The sequence below is a fragment of the Melanaphis sacchari genome, unplaced genomic scaffold (assembly GCF_002803265.2).
Source record: "Melanaphis sacchari strain LSU unplaced genomic scaffold, SCAv2.0 Contig74_pilon_pilon, whole genome shotgun sequence".
In the NCBI taxonomy this organism is placed as follows: Eukaryota; Metazoa; Arthropoda; class Insecta; order Hemiptera; family Aphididae; genus Melanaphis; species Melanaphis sacchari.
Window position 1 is genome coordinate 1,887,994 of NW_020271531.1, and position 16,627 is coordinate 1,904,620.

General features: G+C 26.7%; 1 protein-coding gene across 4 annotated transcripts in view; it reads left to right on the forward strand.

Annotated features, from left to right (window-relative positions):
- Positions 1-16,627, forward strand: part of LOC112601033 (rap1 GTPase-activating protein 1) — a 159,269-nt gene that overhangs the window by 111,016 nt on the left and 31,626 nt on the right. The window contains exon 1 of one of the 4 annotated variants that reach the window (XM_025348431.1): positions 3,275-3,570. The exons of the other annotated variants lie outside the window; for them this stretch is intronic. Coding sequence (XP_025204216.1) covers positions 3,475-3,570 — 96 coding nt within the window. The 5' untranslated portion in view covers positions 3,275-3,474. Of the gene's footprint in view, positions 1-3,274; positions 3,571-16,627 lie in introns of those variants that run through there. 4 annotated transcript variants of the gene reach the window in all.

The following is a 16,627-nucleotide window of genomic DNA, read 5'->3' on the forward strand; positions in this document are numbered from 1 at the left end:
TATTATTTTCACATTAATTCAAATCAACATTATTTTTTTTATATCAAATATAAATGCGAAAATAACTTGGTATTTGTATAGATAATATACACATAAATTGGCCGATAGCAAAATATAATTATTATATTATGTGCATTAAAAAAAAAAAAATTATATCGCGCTTATTTTAGTTATTTTTGTTTTAACGTAATTGCAATAATTATACGAGTAATACACGTCTGTTAGAGATATGGAACATTATACTTATTTAAGTTTATATATTCACGATGAATTTTTTATTTCAAATTTGTATTTACTTTACATAATGATAAATATCTTTATATACTTTAACATAATGCATACATATATATAATTGCGCAATCAAAAAAATAAGGATGAACTATAAAAAATACAAGCATTAGACACTTATTGAATAATAACTGCTAGTATATGTAAAATTTTTCAATTGGTCATACTTGTTCCTTTTAGTCTTTATTGTTGTTAAAATTATTGTATCAATTTATACTCCACTGAAATATTAAATTGATCACTATTACATTTAATTAACATTGCAGAACCTGTGTACTGTGTACAAATTGTTCATAATAGCACAGTTCCGAAAGGAAATAACAATCGCATTGTGTTTTCAAACATAAATGTAACAGATTTTTACCTCGAATTTTATTTTTTTCTTGGTATATAAAGGTGTAACTACTTAATATATAAATAAAATTTAGTCTGAAAATACCTATAGATCTGCTGTTGGCATTCATTTGATTTCAGTTTAATATCTACCAATAATAAACATTTAAGATATCTACGTATTTAATATTTTTAAGTTGTACAAGTTATAATAACGTTTATTTTCTGAATTTCCCGCAATTCTATTTAAACTTGAAAGTTATACTTTAAATTTAAGTTGTAAACTTAATTATAATAATTGTCTACTAATCTAGTGCCCGATACCTTTTTAGTAAGAGAGGTTGTATTATATTAATAAAAATGACTTAACAGAAAAAACTCGTTTGGGCTTCATAAAACTGCCAGGTTTTGTTAACTATTTTTATTTTACCTGTAAAGAAGTCTTTTTACAGTCCGCATGATTTCCATTTTATTTTAAATAACAGTATATAATTATTTGTAAAAATTAATTTAAAATTGTCTTTTAAAATAAAAGTTGTCAAGTTGGAAATTAAAATATTGAAAAATACAGTTTAATATAAATAGTAAAATATTTCTTTTTATAAGTGTAAAAAATTGAATTTGATTAATTCTTACTGTAAAAGATCATTATTTCTGTAACTTAGGTACCGATGTTTTTGAAGACAACATTACATTAGCATCGGACTCTCTATAACAAAATATGTATTGTCAAATAGAAAGACGATATTACTATATTATTGACAATCGAGGTGATAAATAGTTATATATATATATAGATATTTATTTTACTATATTTCTATGAAATATAATATGATTATCATATTTATCTGCAGAATATAATATAGACCATCGATCATTGGTTTTCTGTATAAAATTAGTATATAATATGTACATTTTCAATAATATGTAGGTAGTAGGTACTACGATGTCAATTTCGAGTTAAATTATGTTATCGAGTTAGATTTATAAAGTTTCCTATTTCGACTACGTTGAAATTTATGTTAAAATAAACTTATTACGAAAACAATGCGATTCTTTTTCTTATTGACATTTTATCGATTTTGGGACTAGTATTACATAGTGTTGAAGAGAAAATGTTCGAACACTGCTTTGAATTGATATTTTAATCACTGTATACTCAGCTGTTGAAAAAACACTTATTTCGTGTAGACTGTTTACGTTGCAGCTTTATTATTTTTCCCGAAAAAACAATGGATTTAATATAAATGTGTGAAAACTTTGAAAATTTAATTCATCAAATTCATACGTTTGAATAAATTTCCATTGAATTGTTATAATACTATACATGAGATGCATTTGTTTTTGTTATTATGTGGTCTGTAAAAATAAAATAGTTTGACGCAATTTTATCTCCTTATAACAGCACTGTTTATGTTCTATCAGTCACGCTAAAACCTAACATAACTCCAAAACATATAACGCGAAATGTTTATTATTGAAGTAATATACTATATAATGCTCTTAATCTCTGACCAAATTTATGTGATGTGATATGCAAATACTGTGCGTTCCATTGGGAATTATTGGAGTCGTTTAAGCTTATACTATATACCAAATAGCAAATAGCCAAAAATAATATCATAATTTATGGGATGATACTTAAATATATGTTTTTGGTAAATCGTCAGTACCTAATCGTTTGAAGTATACTCAAAATAGAAAGTATGTGCGGGAAATGTAATGATTATCTACTATGGCATGTTCATAATGTGCAATATTACGTTGTGCCGTAGAATCGCAAAAATGACTTGATTGAAACGTAGTGGGTGCCTCTTATCTAGATAAATATTAAATACATAGGGTTACTTTCCCGAGACTATTTTTCTAACATATGCAAATGTTCCCAAATATTACTAAAAAAAACTAACTACAGACTACTGCATACAGTAGTTCATGCTGAAAAGTATAATATTTATAATTTATGGTGGTAAATTATAGTCCATGACAATAATCCATTAATGTTATTATTTTATTATTTAGGCGAACGAAATCCTGTATTATTTCACTTTGAGGCTTCGGTGTGTATACCATGCATATATTTTATTTAGCCTTGTCGCCTAAATATTATTATTATTATTATTATTACCATTATAGAACACAGTTAAAGAGTAATGAATTTTCACCAAAAATGCATAATCGTTAATATTACTATACGAGTATATCATGATATTTCATATACGTCATTATTATTGTTTGACCTATATGTCTACATCTAAATATACACTTGCGTACTGGGGCATCTGCAGGTTTTCCGTCACGTGTCTCCATGCCGGAAAACTTTAAAATCCGACGACCTGCAACACGCGGTACACTCGCGTGGGTATTTCGAATGTTGTACATTTTGTGTACACGTATATTAACAATAATTGAATAATATATTGGTACCTATATAATAATAATTTAATACTATTGAATTGTGGTAAACCATTTATCACCGCCGCCGCCGTAATAGAAACGCGCGACACCGCAGCGTTTGCACAGTTGGTCCGCGCTGAGAGGTTCGCGAAAACGGTTTCTGGGCACTTTATGGGGAAACCTCTGGTGCGCGTACACACTACGACGATGGCATTAAACGCGTGTTGTGAAGGTACATAATAATATGTAATATTGTCGTATTCCGCAGTAACTCGACCGATATCAGCGATACCGTCTCTCGCGAAAAAAAAACACGATTAACCGCTTCTCTGTGGCCGTACACGTATCGTAATAACAATAATATTATTATATGCGATTGCGCATATTTCGAAACTGTTGGCGTAATACTCACGTAGATTTATTAAATACACAATTATATTAAATTGAGTACAGAATATGTTGCCCAAAACGCGGAAGTCCCTAACGGGCTCCAACAAAAAGTCGACCATCAAGCATCCACCGTTCGAAGAAGCCGAAGAGCAAAATTCCGAAGTGAGTTGTACCTCCTACTTGTAGTGTTTTTTACCTTTCTATGGAACCGTGTGTTTCAGCTTTTTGTAATTTATATCAATTAATAATACCTATATTATAATAGAACAGCGTGCGGTATTAAATCGACGAGCAATAATTATTTTGTCGACTTCGATTCCCGAGAGTTCGTCGGGTTTTGACTGCTGCTGCATCGATGTAACGTAACTATGCTGCGACATTACAATGATTTACGTATATGTATATATATATATATATATATACCTATCACAGTGATGGCGTCGATTTCGTTTACCATTGGAAATAAATTAAAAACCGAAAGCATTACACACTTCTCCGCACCGGTTCGCTACTAGTTTGTTTACATTATATATATTGATGTTTATTATTTTTATTTTTTTTTACTTTTTTTTTTATTAGTTACTGTAAAAAACTTTGATAGTTCGACATTTATTGCAATACATAACGTAAAGAGCTGATAATGTAGTTCATTTCAAATGTAGAAATATTAAACGAAAATAAATTGAGAAGAAATAATGCTTTTAGCGATATATGCATACTAAGTGAAGTTAGAAATAGATTCTGAAGGCGAAATTTGAATTTTCCTGTCTTATTAGCATATGATTTATCTTTAGACGGAATATGAGTAACTGGAACAACTAAAATTTTACCGGGTAGAACATTTTTAGACTTTTTTTTTACTTGAAAATTGTTTTAAAGAATTGAGTATATTTCTCGTCGTAAGAATACTTTAGCTTCTTTTGTGACAATTTTTATAATTAGTAATTTGAGCGCTGAAACAGAACATGTTTGATAATTAACTATTAATTATTTTTATGATATCCAATCATATTTTCATGTCATACTTCAACATAATTTATAATATAAGAGTCAATTTTACGTGGTGATTATATGGCGTGATACTTTTGTTATATTATGTGTAATATATAATAAATAATTAAAAGGACACACTTATGCTGCGTGGTCCGAAGAAGCAGATATTTTTGTCTTTTAAAGAGGTCTGTTGTTTCTGTTCATAATTTATAAAATAATAAATATCAATGAAAATAAATATATATATATTAGCATCTAGCTGATTTGAGAACGTAGGACAATGAGAATGGTCTATACATTCTTTATTATTACATTATAATTTATAATATTCATCGATTTTTTTTTTTTTATTTATAACATTCACTTAGTATCGTTGTCAATAACTCTATTAAATCTTCAAATTGTCTCCAATTGATGATATTCGTTTCCATCAGGTTTTCATTATTTTTTTTTCATTCTATTTTTCGTTTTTATGATTTAGAATATAAACTTTCATTCATATGAATACCGATTGACTTATTTATTACTAGTATGAATCATTTCATTAGGTGTTTCGCGTACCTTAAATAAGGTCAATTTTGTTATTAGTAATTGCATAATAAATTTATGTTAGTCTATTTTTATTTTTTTTAGTTGGAAATTTATGATTTTATACTCCTCTAGAATTATTTAGTTGATTTTTCTTAAGCCAGTATTTACGATAGGTTATTATTTATTAAAATATTGATATTTGTATTGTTATTATCTTTGTATAGATAGTTTTATATTACAAATATTTATAATCTTAAAAATTAATCTTAATAGGTAATGTTAAACTTGAAATTTTTTTATTGAAAAATAGTTTCAAGGGTAATGTCTTAAAACATATATAAATGTAATCAATTTCATCTGGCATACTTGTTAGCCAAACTTTTTTACATTTATGTGAACGAAATAATGCCTAACAGTAATTTCTTACTACTATAATAATGTCTCCAATTGCTTCTGCGAAAAATATTTCGCAGTAGTATTTAAATAGTACCGGTAGCGTAATTTTCTTGTTTTCATTATACAAAAAAAAAAGTATTAAATAAGTGTTTTTTCACAAATAATAAGTAGCTTATTACAATTACATATTATAAAACCCTGGACTCCGGTGGAATGGAGGATGTATTGTTCAGAAAATAATAACAATGGGAACTCGTTGTTAGTACCGGTTCAAATTAAGCGTGATAAATGAACTAATATTATATATTTTGTATTTTTAAAAAAAATATTTATATTCAATAGTATTTTAAACAACAATTGTAAAACGCATTTCTAGTGCAAACATATATGTATTATTTAGGACATCCATCTGGTATAACTGTATACGTACATGTTTACTTATACACATCAAATTCATATTATTATGTTTAGACCTAAATAATCTATGTTATAATCATTTTATACTACTATATATTGTAGGTAATAAATATACTTATATTTAAAATGTTATTGAATGCATTTTAAACTTTTTATTTTATATTTTTAGAGAATTTTGGTTTTAATTTACATATACTTCTAGTATTACATTCCGTGAACTTTGATGTAAATCTACTATATTTATTTTTAGATGTATTAAAATAATAGTATAATGTGATACCTAAAGCTAAGTTAATACCGGTAATGGTTAGGGTGATTAATAGTTACAAATTTACATTGTCGGAAAGTTAATTGTGTATTTTAAAATACAGTAGGTGTTCATACGATACGTGTATAAGCCATATGATAACAAATTAAATATATATGCTATAAAAATATAAGCCTTAATCATTTTCATATTCACCTCCAAACTCTTGATCAAATAATTATAATATTAACTTACATATATGTGTACCTAAAAGCTAAAGCTATATTATGTAATTTTTCTTTATTTGTCTTTTTTTTTAACATTTACCATTATATGTTTATTGATTAATTATTATAAACTCATCTGTAAAACTTCTTAAATTCCAATGGCCTAAAATGCCAATGTAATAGTAATAATAATTATTAATTAATAATTAATTATACACTTTAATCTCACCGCTAATATTCTGATCATATTATCTACAATAAATTATACAGTACATGTGACGTTAATAATTTAAGTAATATTTTATAGCTTGTTTTCGTAAATAAAAAGAATCTTTTCATGATAGCATACTCTTTATACACTGAAGCAGCTGTATGTCAAATTTAATTTTTCAGTTTTCATTAGGAAACTTCTTGTTTAAAACTTTCGGTGTACATACATTTAAAATAAATGATCAACTTGTATATGAGTTTAATCATAAGTAGGGCATACGATCTCATTTTATAATTTATATTTTACAAGACCTGTTTTGTGTGTTGAGTAGATCGAATCCGGCTTCTTCTTTTGTACGACTTCGTAATAGATGGCCAAAATAAATTTTTCTCCAGGTCTTCACAAGTATTGTTTTTATTTTGTTCTTTTGATTAGCCAATATTGTTTTTGTACAACCATTAATATAGGAATCAGAAGAGTTCCCATGGGCATGCCAATCTTGGACACTATCATTAATTTCTCAAAATATCTGACAGTTTCTCAGCTGGCTCGAAAAATTAGTAACGTATTTGCAGGAGAACAAACTACATTTTCTGAATCTCATTTTATTTCGCAGTGTAAAAACATCGTCAAAAAGGTAATCAGTTTGTTACTAGAACATTGGAGTGTTTTTATTTCTTCTTTTTTTTTTATCATTATTAACACCATATTTTCAAAGGGAGTAATGCTCTCCGAACAAATTACGTGGCAAAGCGTGTATTAAATGTACGTATCTCATACAAAGCACCTAGGCAATTTAATTATACTTTTGAAACTCTTGTCTTATCTGTTAATTAAAACGCATATTGTCGTCTTCAAACATTTTCAACAAAACCTTTGCGTTTACAGAGTTTTATGCAGTCTTAAAAACTACGAGTAAAGTGCAAAACTTTTAAAATATATCATTAATTATTAACTAATATTACTGTATAGTGTATACCATAGTCGTATATGTAGGCATACGATTAAATGCGCAAGTCGTAAATGTATAAATCATTATACATTTTCATTGCAAATAATGTATTGGAAATATTGTTATCAATATAAAAAATAAAAATATATTAAACTATGTATTTATAATATGAAAATATGATTTTAGGTCTCTTGTTTATGGGAATAGATTTTTTATAGAAGTATGTGATATTTGTCAAAATAAAAAACTTATAATACTTGGGTGGTCTGATTGTTGATACAAATAGTCAATGTTCATGGTAATATGTAATTTGTTAAAATAGTAAAGTCTGTGGTTTTACAGTTTATTATGTAAATTTGACAATTCGTTGTTTAACGATTGATAATTATTAATAATTACTAACTAGTATTATTAGTACTAAATATAGACACTTATATTTTAATAACTAATTAAAGCTGTTGCTATATTCATAAAAATATTTTCTTGTAAATTCAAGTAAAATGTATCAAATGACTTTTAATATAGGATATCACCTAGGTACTATCTACATTATACATTTTTGCAACAAAACCATATAAGTATTCTTAATTATATAATATTTTTCTTCATTTCTGCATTAATGATAATTAATTGAAAGATAAAAAAAATATTCAGTATTAGATAATTTATTTAACAATATACCTACGAAGATTTTATGATTAAATTAATAATAAAAATTATATGAATTTAAACTATTTTACAAATAAAAAGCTAATTTATTGAAAATTGAATTTATTGTGTCATAGAATAAATATTATAATAAGTAATTATTTCAGTGAACTAATAAATGAACCGAATTAACCTTAAATTTAAGTGTAAGTTACATGGAAATTACGGAAAGATGTTTTACTAGAAAAATTGCTCAACAGCAATCATAATAAAAACTATGTGTACTTATAGGTATACAACTAATAACTATATTAACTGTTACCCGAATCTGTAATTGTACAATGTCAAACATAAAAACAGGAAGCATAATATATTGACAGTTACTAGTTCGTCGGGTTGGTGTTGTGTCGTTAAGATTTGAGAACCTGCAGCTGTGAAATTATGGAATATCAAAGAAAAAGTAATGGAAATTTTTCCTTCGACTGCACTCAAAAGAGGATAAAATTACAATAGCGGTTTCAAATTGCATTTTATCGATACCATATAATTTTTATACGTATAGGACATATATGTATATACAAATATTACGATATATATATACATATACTCGCAAAACGGAACTTCCTGATGAAGAACTACGCTACCAATATAAATTATGTAGGTGCTTCACTGCTGTAGTTTGCGGAGGTTGCATTACCCGACGTTTCGATTTCATAGGCATAATATGAAGCGATATGTACAATTTTATTGATATCTAATCTTATTGAACCTATCAAGATAACACTCCCGGGGACTTTTGAATATAATATCTTTCTGCAATGTATATTATAATATCATATTATTTTAAGCGTAATAAAGTGTAGTTTTCCCCACTGGATAGTGGGCACACCATTATGTTATAAATACGATCTTGTGTTGGATATTTTATGACTGAAAAATAAAAATTTGGTACCAAAATACTTAATAATATATGTATATATTCACAAGCCACGCGTAGTTGTACCCAATATAACTAAATTTCCCCTTCCCTAAATGGTGCATACGATATGATATATATATATAACTAGAATTTGTTCTTTGTCGGACGTTACATTGTCTCATTCTTTAAAAGCAATGTCGTTTAGGTAAAACGAAACCGACACTTATGGTGTATTATGTATACGGCGCACATCTGCAGCGCAGTCACGTGCGACAAATATTATTCCGACTGTTGTTTACAGCGATGAGTATCGTGTTCTTGTACTATATTCCTACAACACAACAGTTCTATAGAATAATAATAATGATAAAATATAAAAGTGGTTATAATAGAGATAACAGAATATAGCAGTTAGTTTGTATACTGTATGGAGTAAGTCGTATGCAGATAGTTCAAGTCTGCGTGGGTTATATACCACACTATAAAATGTATATGCCTATAGTTAAAATATTTTAACCGTCAGTGCATCGTAGTGGTCACGAATACTAGAAGCATACTAGAAATATATTATTTCTAACGGTTATCATTCTCCGTCGTTGAGAAATGCATTTTTTTTATTTTCGTTATATACCACTACAGTTTAATATAGTTTAGTGTTTGCATTATACAAATGCGTATAATTTAAACAGTTTATTATTTTTGCGTGCTTTCAGTGTATAGTGTATAGTTATAGTGTATACACTATAATATTATCTTCCGCCAGTGGCGGCGGGATATAGGATTATTTGAAGCAATTGCTTCATGTTTGAAAGCTCTTTGGCCACTGCTACTTATTAAGGGTGGTGGTAAAAATATTTAAAATATACAATATGCTTCAAAGCCTCCACAATTTCGCGCCGCCACTGTCTTCCGCCACCGCGATGACGAATATAAGTAACCCAATACATGCGTTTGATTAAAATCAGCAATCGAGATCGTGCATAATTCACTATTTGTACTTCTCGTATAATAGCTGCAGATTGTAATATGATATTATTCCGATGCACGAAACTAAAACTGCAGTTGCAAGTTGTACGTCTGTATTTAAATTTTAATGATATATAATAAACTCGTATATTATATAAAACTTTGAGCGTTATTCCCAGTTCCCACGGCCGTGGCGATATTATTAAAACACGATTGTATGTACAGAACTTATTCGACTCACAAACGATTACCACTATACATCAACCCCATTATAGGCTTTACCCACCACCACTATATAACGGTTCTCATATAACGAATATAGTATATGGGGGATGAAGGCGTATACTTTATAATAGCTTTCCGTGCTAGAGAACGTTTATATAATATAACTAACTAGGTACCTAATAGTATGATACTTTGGGGAGCCACTTGTTTGTCGTCGTCAGTTACTGGGGCACTAACCGTTGTTTACCGTCTGTTTTTTCTTTCCCTATCGACTTTTACCGCAACGAGTCATTTAATCCAAGTTTATCCCAAGTAACTTTTTTTTTCTATCGACGCCCCGTAAAGTGGTCTTTTGTAAACATGCAGTTGTTGGAACTTTAAATAAATTATTTAAAATGATTTTCCTCGACGATTTATTTTAATAACACATACTCGTATTTTCTTCAGTTTTATTTAGATTTACAATAAATATTTTGTTAACGTAGAAACTTTTCCTAGTTATATATATATATAACTAATCTTGATGTTAAACAAAAGTTATGTATATCTGTTGGTATTAATAAAAAGTTTGTAGCTTATAGACTATTCGCGGCATCAAGACTTTAGACTTTTTATTCGTTTTTTATTTTACACTTTTAAAAAAATCATATTATAATAATAGTATAAAGTAAGATAAAAGTTGAGAATGAAAAATTTTAAAGCTATTAAAACTAGTAATTTTAGTATATTATTCACCATTGTTTAAAACTACAATGTTATCAGTTTATATAATATTTTGTTTTATTGAGCAATTATCCACTTTTTATTTCAGTTATTAATTATTCAATTTATAAGAATATTATCATATACATTTATTTTGAAATTTTAGTGCATAAATTCACAATAGGAAAACCAGTATTGTTGTTTTTTAACTATAACATCTCTGTATCGTTTTACCAAATTTACTAAACAATAAATTATAAAATATACAAAAGTACACAAATTAGTAATTTTACAGATTATGAACTATAACTTATACAATATTTAGTTTTTTATAGGTTTCTACCGTTATCCGTTATTTCAACATGTCTTTATTATGTTGTACGTCATTGTTTGTTAACGTTCAAAAAGACACACCTTCATAAATATTATAATAATAATTATGATACATGTTTGAAAAAAAAAAAATTATAAAAATGAAAAATGTACAGTATAAAGTATACTATAAATGTTAACATTAGTTTTCAATACTTCATTTAAAAAATATATAGATATATACTATATAATACACTGTTATATCAAAAAAATGCATTCATTTTTCGAACGTTCACCGTTAAATTTTTATTTAATTTCCATTTCTTAGTACCAATAATTTACCATTACTAATTTATAGTAAATAACCAAATTATATATATTATACAAATAATTATCAAAATATAAGAATTCAAATAATAAACTACAACGGATATATTTTTAGGTGTATAAAATAGTTGGTAATGTTTTTAAAATTTATTTTAATATGTTTAATATTGTTATTTATTGCCTTTTAGCTAGGTATCAAAAACCTTCTCAAACTGTATTTAGTGGCATAATTAAATATATTCAACATAACTTACAAAAACGTAAAAAAAAAAAATTATTAGCTAGGTAGTTATAACATTTTGAAATAAAATGTATTCAATATTAGTATTCCTTAGAAAATAATATTAAAAAAAAGACGAACAAAAATTGATTTTATTTTAATCATTTAAGTTTTGTATTCGTTAGCTATTATTAATTAATTAATTTATCATAACGTTGTACAACAATTAATTATTTTTTTGATTTAAAAATATCGATTACCAAATATTTTATACCTAGTTTTAATATCATGTCTTTTTACCTTAATTTTTTCCATTTACTTTATTTAATGAAACTTTCAGGATCCTCGATTATTTTATCATTAATATACCTAATGTCAAGACCAAATACTGTAGAAAGACATTTTATTTAAAAAGTAGTAAGCTCAATTTAGTTACTGAGTCTACGTAGTAATTGTTTTTTTATTAAAACTTGCAAGGAATCACGTTTGGTTTACTTCACTTTATTGACATTAACTGATATTGAACTATATACAAGTTATATGATGATATATTACACTTATTACTTAAATATTCACGACTCCCGAGTATCTATTTAGTATGTTTTTAAATCATATCAATTTATCAATAAATAATAATTTCTTAATCGTAGCGTAGGTCACGTGGCTAATATTATGAATAATAATCGTTTACGTATCAATTCTCCGTTTATTATTGTTTTATCCCTATTATAGTTTATTACACACGTTTTATTAATTAATCATCATATGCGTAAACATTTCAAAACAAAACTATCAATTTACTTGTACTTTTTAAATTTGTCATTGTAATAAATAGGTACTAAATTACACATATTTTGTGCTAGTGAAAATATTAAATAGTTCTATAATATCGCGTATTATATTAGGTATTTACTTTATTTAAACAGGACAATTCTTTCAATAAAAATAATAACAAGATGGCAAGAAATTGTACTTTGATGATATCTACCTATTGGGTACTATAAGTAGATAGTACGGGTAATGGTAAATATTATAAGTTATGCGACCGAATCATTACAGCGTTCAGTATGTACAAAGTGTAGTGACGTTTCACTCTGTGCTGCATATTATCCATGTATAAGCGTTTTGTTAAAATAGGAAGTAATTTATACTTACGCGTTACCTCGGACGACGTTGAGTTTTAATATATATATATAAATAAAAAATGAAAATAAAAAATACCTTCATATTTCAGACATGATTACATGAATGACAGCCTAGATACCTACTTAGATGTAAGATTTATTCATGGTTGAAGTTGAATGGTTATTGTCACTATTTGAATTGTTTGAGGAAATATGGTTTCCTATAAAATATGATATACGCGCATGTATTATTACAATACATTGAATTAATTTTAAATGAGCTGTTATTATTACTTGGTTGTTAATCATCAATATACAATGCAATTATTATGTAAATAATGAAATATTTACACCAATTATTTAAATAACTATTAATTCTATAATAGTTTAATGGAAAATTGGATTATTTATTAATTATTAACACTATTTTATAATACAAAATACAAACTTTGAAAACTATACGTATTATTATTTTCATACACCAATACATGATGATTATAGTCAAATAATTAACTTACAAATTTACTAATATTATTGATTAATCATAATAATATATATTTATTAAAAACTAATGCAAATATATTACTCAATAAAGTTGTAAATAATAATAGAAATATAAGTGCTCTCAAAAGCGTCTATATTAAAATAATAAATATTTAGATATTTAATATTAGTGTATGAAAATAATTATCTATAAACATTTCAGTCAACTTTTATTAGAAATTAAAACTATTATTATGTTTAACACCATGTAAGTTGATCATTTTTATTTTTTAAATCCTTCATTAATATTATAGTTAAAAAATGTATATTGGCATATTGCAATTGAATATTGATTCTTTGTTATAATAATTTCAGTTTTACACTTTAATACTGCCAAAACCTTAGCTGTTAATTAAAACTATACTATTTATGTTCATTATTCAAAATTCAGAAAATAACTTATTGTTTTTGCAATTTTGGCAAACATCTGCATAACAATTTGTGTGAAGTATATAATTTGTATCAGGTTAACACATATGTAATATTATACACTGCAGTAGTTTAACAAAAAGTAGTACACGGATGACCATATAGTAACTTTAAGCAATAATTTTTGTCGAAAACTATCTATTCAGTCCGTAAAAAGTTATCACAATTTAAAGTGTACGAAATAAACATAGACTCTATAGTATAAGGCTTATGAAAATAAATATTAATTTAATAAGATAAGAAAAACTAAAAAATGGTTATCTATGTAATTAGATAGGTTTATAAAGAACGACAAGTATACGATGTAACATAATGAATATTAAATACATATAAACATTATACATAGTAAAGTTAACACTGTTATGTTTACCTATGTTTATAAGACATTAACCGCACAATATCATTATAATATATTTTTTTTATTTGTTTGTTTTTGTTAAGAAATATAAATTTTTTCTTTTATGCACTGTTTCTGTATACCACGTGTCTACTTTATATTAATACTTTTAATATTGTTATTAAAACGAACACACTATTGTTTACTGTGTTTCATGCTGCACAATACATGTAATGCATTTGCGATGTTATAAATATAATGTTATATAGGTAAAAACGGTTAAAACCATACGGTTGCATAATCACATTGAAGGGTGTATTAACTAAATAAAGCGGATTGAACAAACACGATTCTTGAAAAACTTTTGTGGAATAATGTTTTCCCACGCGGTCCACGTGTCTAAATCATCGCAGCTCTTCGTGATGTATCTGTGAAAAACTTACGCCGTGCTATATACCGACGGGACTTCAATATATTATAATATACAGAGTGACTCATTCAATCACTGGATGGTTCAACTTACTATGCAGATTTTTTAAAACATTTAAATGGTTTATTTTATTTTTTAATTTATAATATTTATGATAGATAACTTTAACAAGAAAAAAAAACATTTTAAAACTCTTATCACGATGACTTATTTGGTTTTAAATTTTAACGAAAAACAAAGATTATCAGTATTTTATTTCATAATTTGAAGTAAAATATTTGTACGAGCATTTGATGTTATTATAAACGAAGTGCTGATGCCTATAATAAATACAAATACTAATAATTTAAAAACAGTATTTCTCAAAATTGCAAAAATCGACCGAGAAAAATTATGTAAATAGCAGGTTAGACTAAGCATCCTGTACACTATAATATATTGAACGCTTGCACAAATGGCATATATAGGACATAGGTAGGCAACGTTAAACATAATACGTTGTAGGTCAGTACATTATAAAATATGTATTATTATATTATGATAAAAGCTTATATGTACGCGTGTAAATGCATCGAAGGATGTGATAATAATTATATTTCATATCGTGAACGTTTATATTATGGCTGTCGCCCCTTTAAGTTCCATACCAAGTCCCTAATCACTGCCCGTGCTTATCGATTATTAATATTACACATTTGAATTTGAATCTCCGAACGTTAATATATTATAATAGTCTGACGTTATATATATCGAGTGACAATATCATTTGTATAATACGTCGTTGGTAGTACGTCGCTTAGAAATAATATGAATGTTTTAAATATTACAATGTAGCTGAAGTGTACGGCTCGATCCTGTAAACCCTCCACCCGCAGGTCTCGTGAGATTAAACAAATAAAAAAATGTACACCGCAGCTGCGAGTTACGTTCGCAAACCCCTCGGCGGCTACTGTCGCGCGAAAAAAAATCGGCCATGGAATAAAACCAAACGCGAAAATCTGGCGGTCTGCCAGCAGGATCTAATAACAATACTGCGGCTATTATAATATTATACTGTTACTCTTTTTTTTTCGTGCCATACGGATAAATGTGCGACGCGGTCACGACTCGCGGTGTGTATTCTAACTGAGCACTTACATATTATATATTATACGTTTTGTATATTTTTTCGCTATAGTTATTTGGTTATTAATTTGATTTAAAATTATTCAATTCTAAATATCATTAACAGTGTGCAATGCATAGAAGGTTTATTAAAACTTAAGTAAAATTTATTATTTTACCATCACGAATAACAATTTCATAAAAACAGTCTTGTTAATCGTTATACCTATTTTATTTTGTTAATAACATAATAATATGTATAAATAATGTACCACGTACCTACATCCAAATGTAAACATGTTTGAATATTTATTTGTTGTATTGTTGTATAATATGTCTTTTAGATAAAAAGTGAGTTAATTATATTCATTTTCCATACTTACACCTTAAACGTTTTAATGATAAAAACAATATTTAAGATCCAATAAACAAGTTAATCAAAATGTATAGAATATTAATAATATAAAATGGAAATTAAAACCGCTCGGAATCTAAAATAATATACTAAATTAATTAATTATAAACGTAGGAATATAAATCAAGGAGTTTTATTTTAGATACGTAATAGATTCATTATTTTCATTATTAGTTTAATATAAAAGTAAAATGAATTACAAAAATAATGAAATATACTGCAAATTGATTTTCCTACCTCAAGCCTTGCTATTACGCATGCACTACGTTAATAATCTATTTCAAGTCACGCACACAATATAAGTATATTATATAGATAATAATATGTGTATTTATTAAAAGTCAGTACTCGGTTGAAATAACATTTTCTCGAACTAAATCAATAATATTTCTTCTGCATGTAGCGCATATTTTATGTATATTAATGTAATTATACTAGTTTGTATATTGATAGGATTTGTATTCTATATGGAAGTCGTGGCTGCAGATTACAATATTTTGTACTGGGATATTCATACAACAAATATCATCGTGACCTATATAAC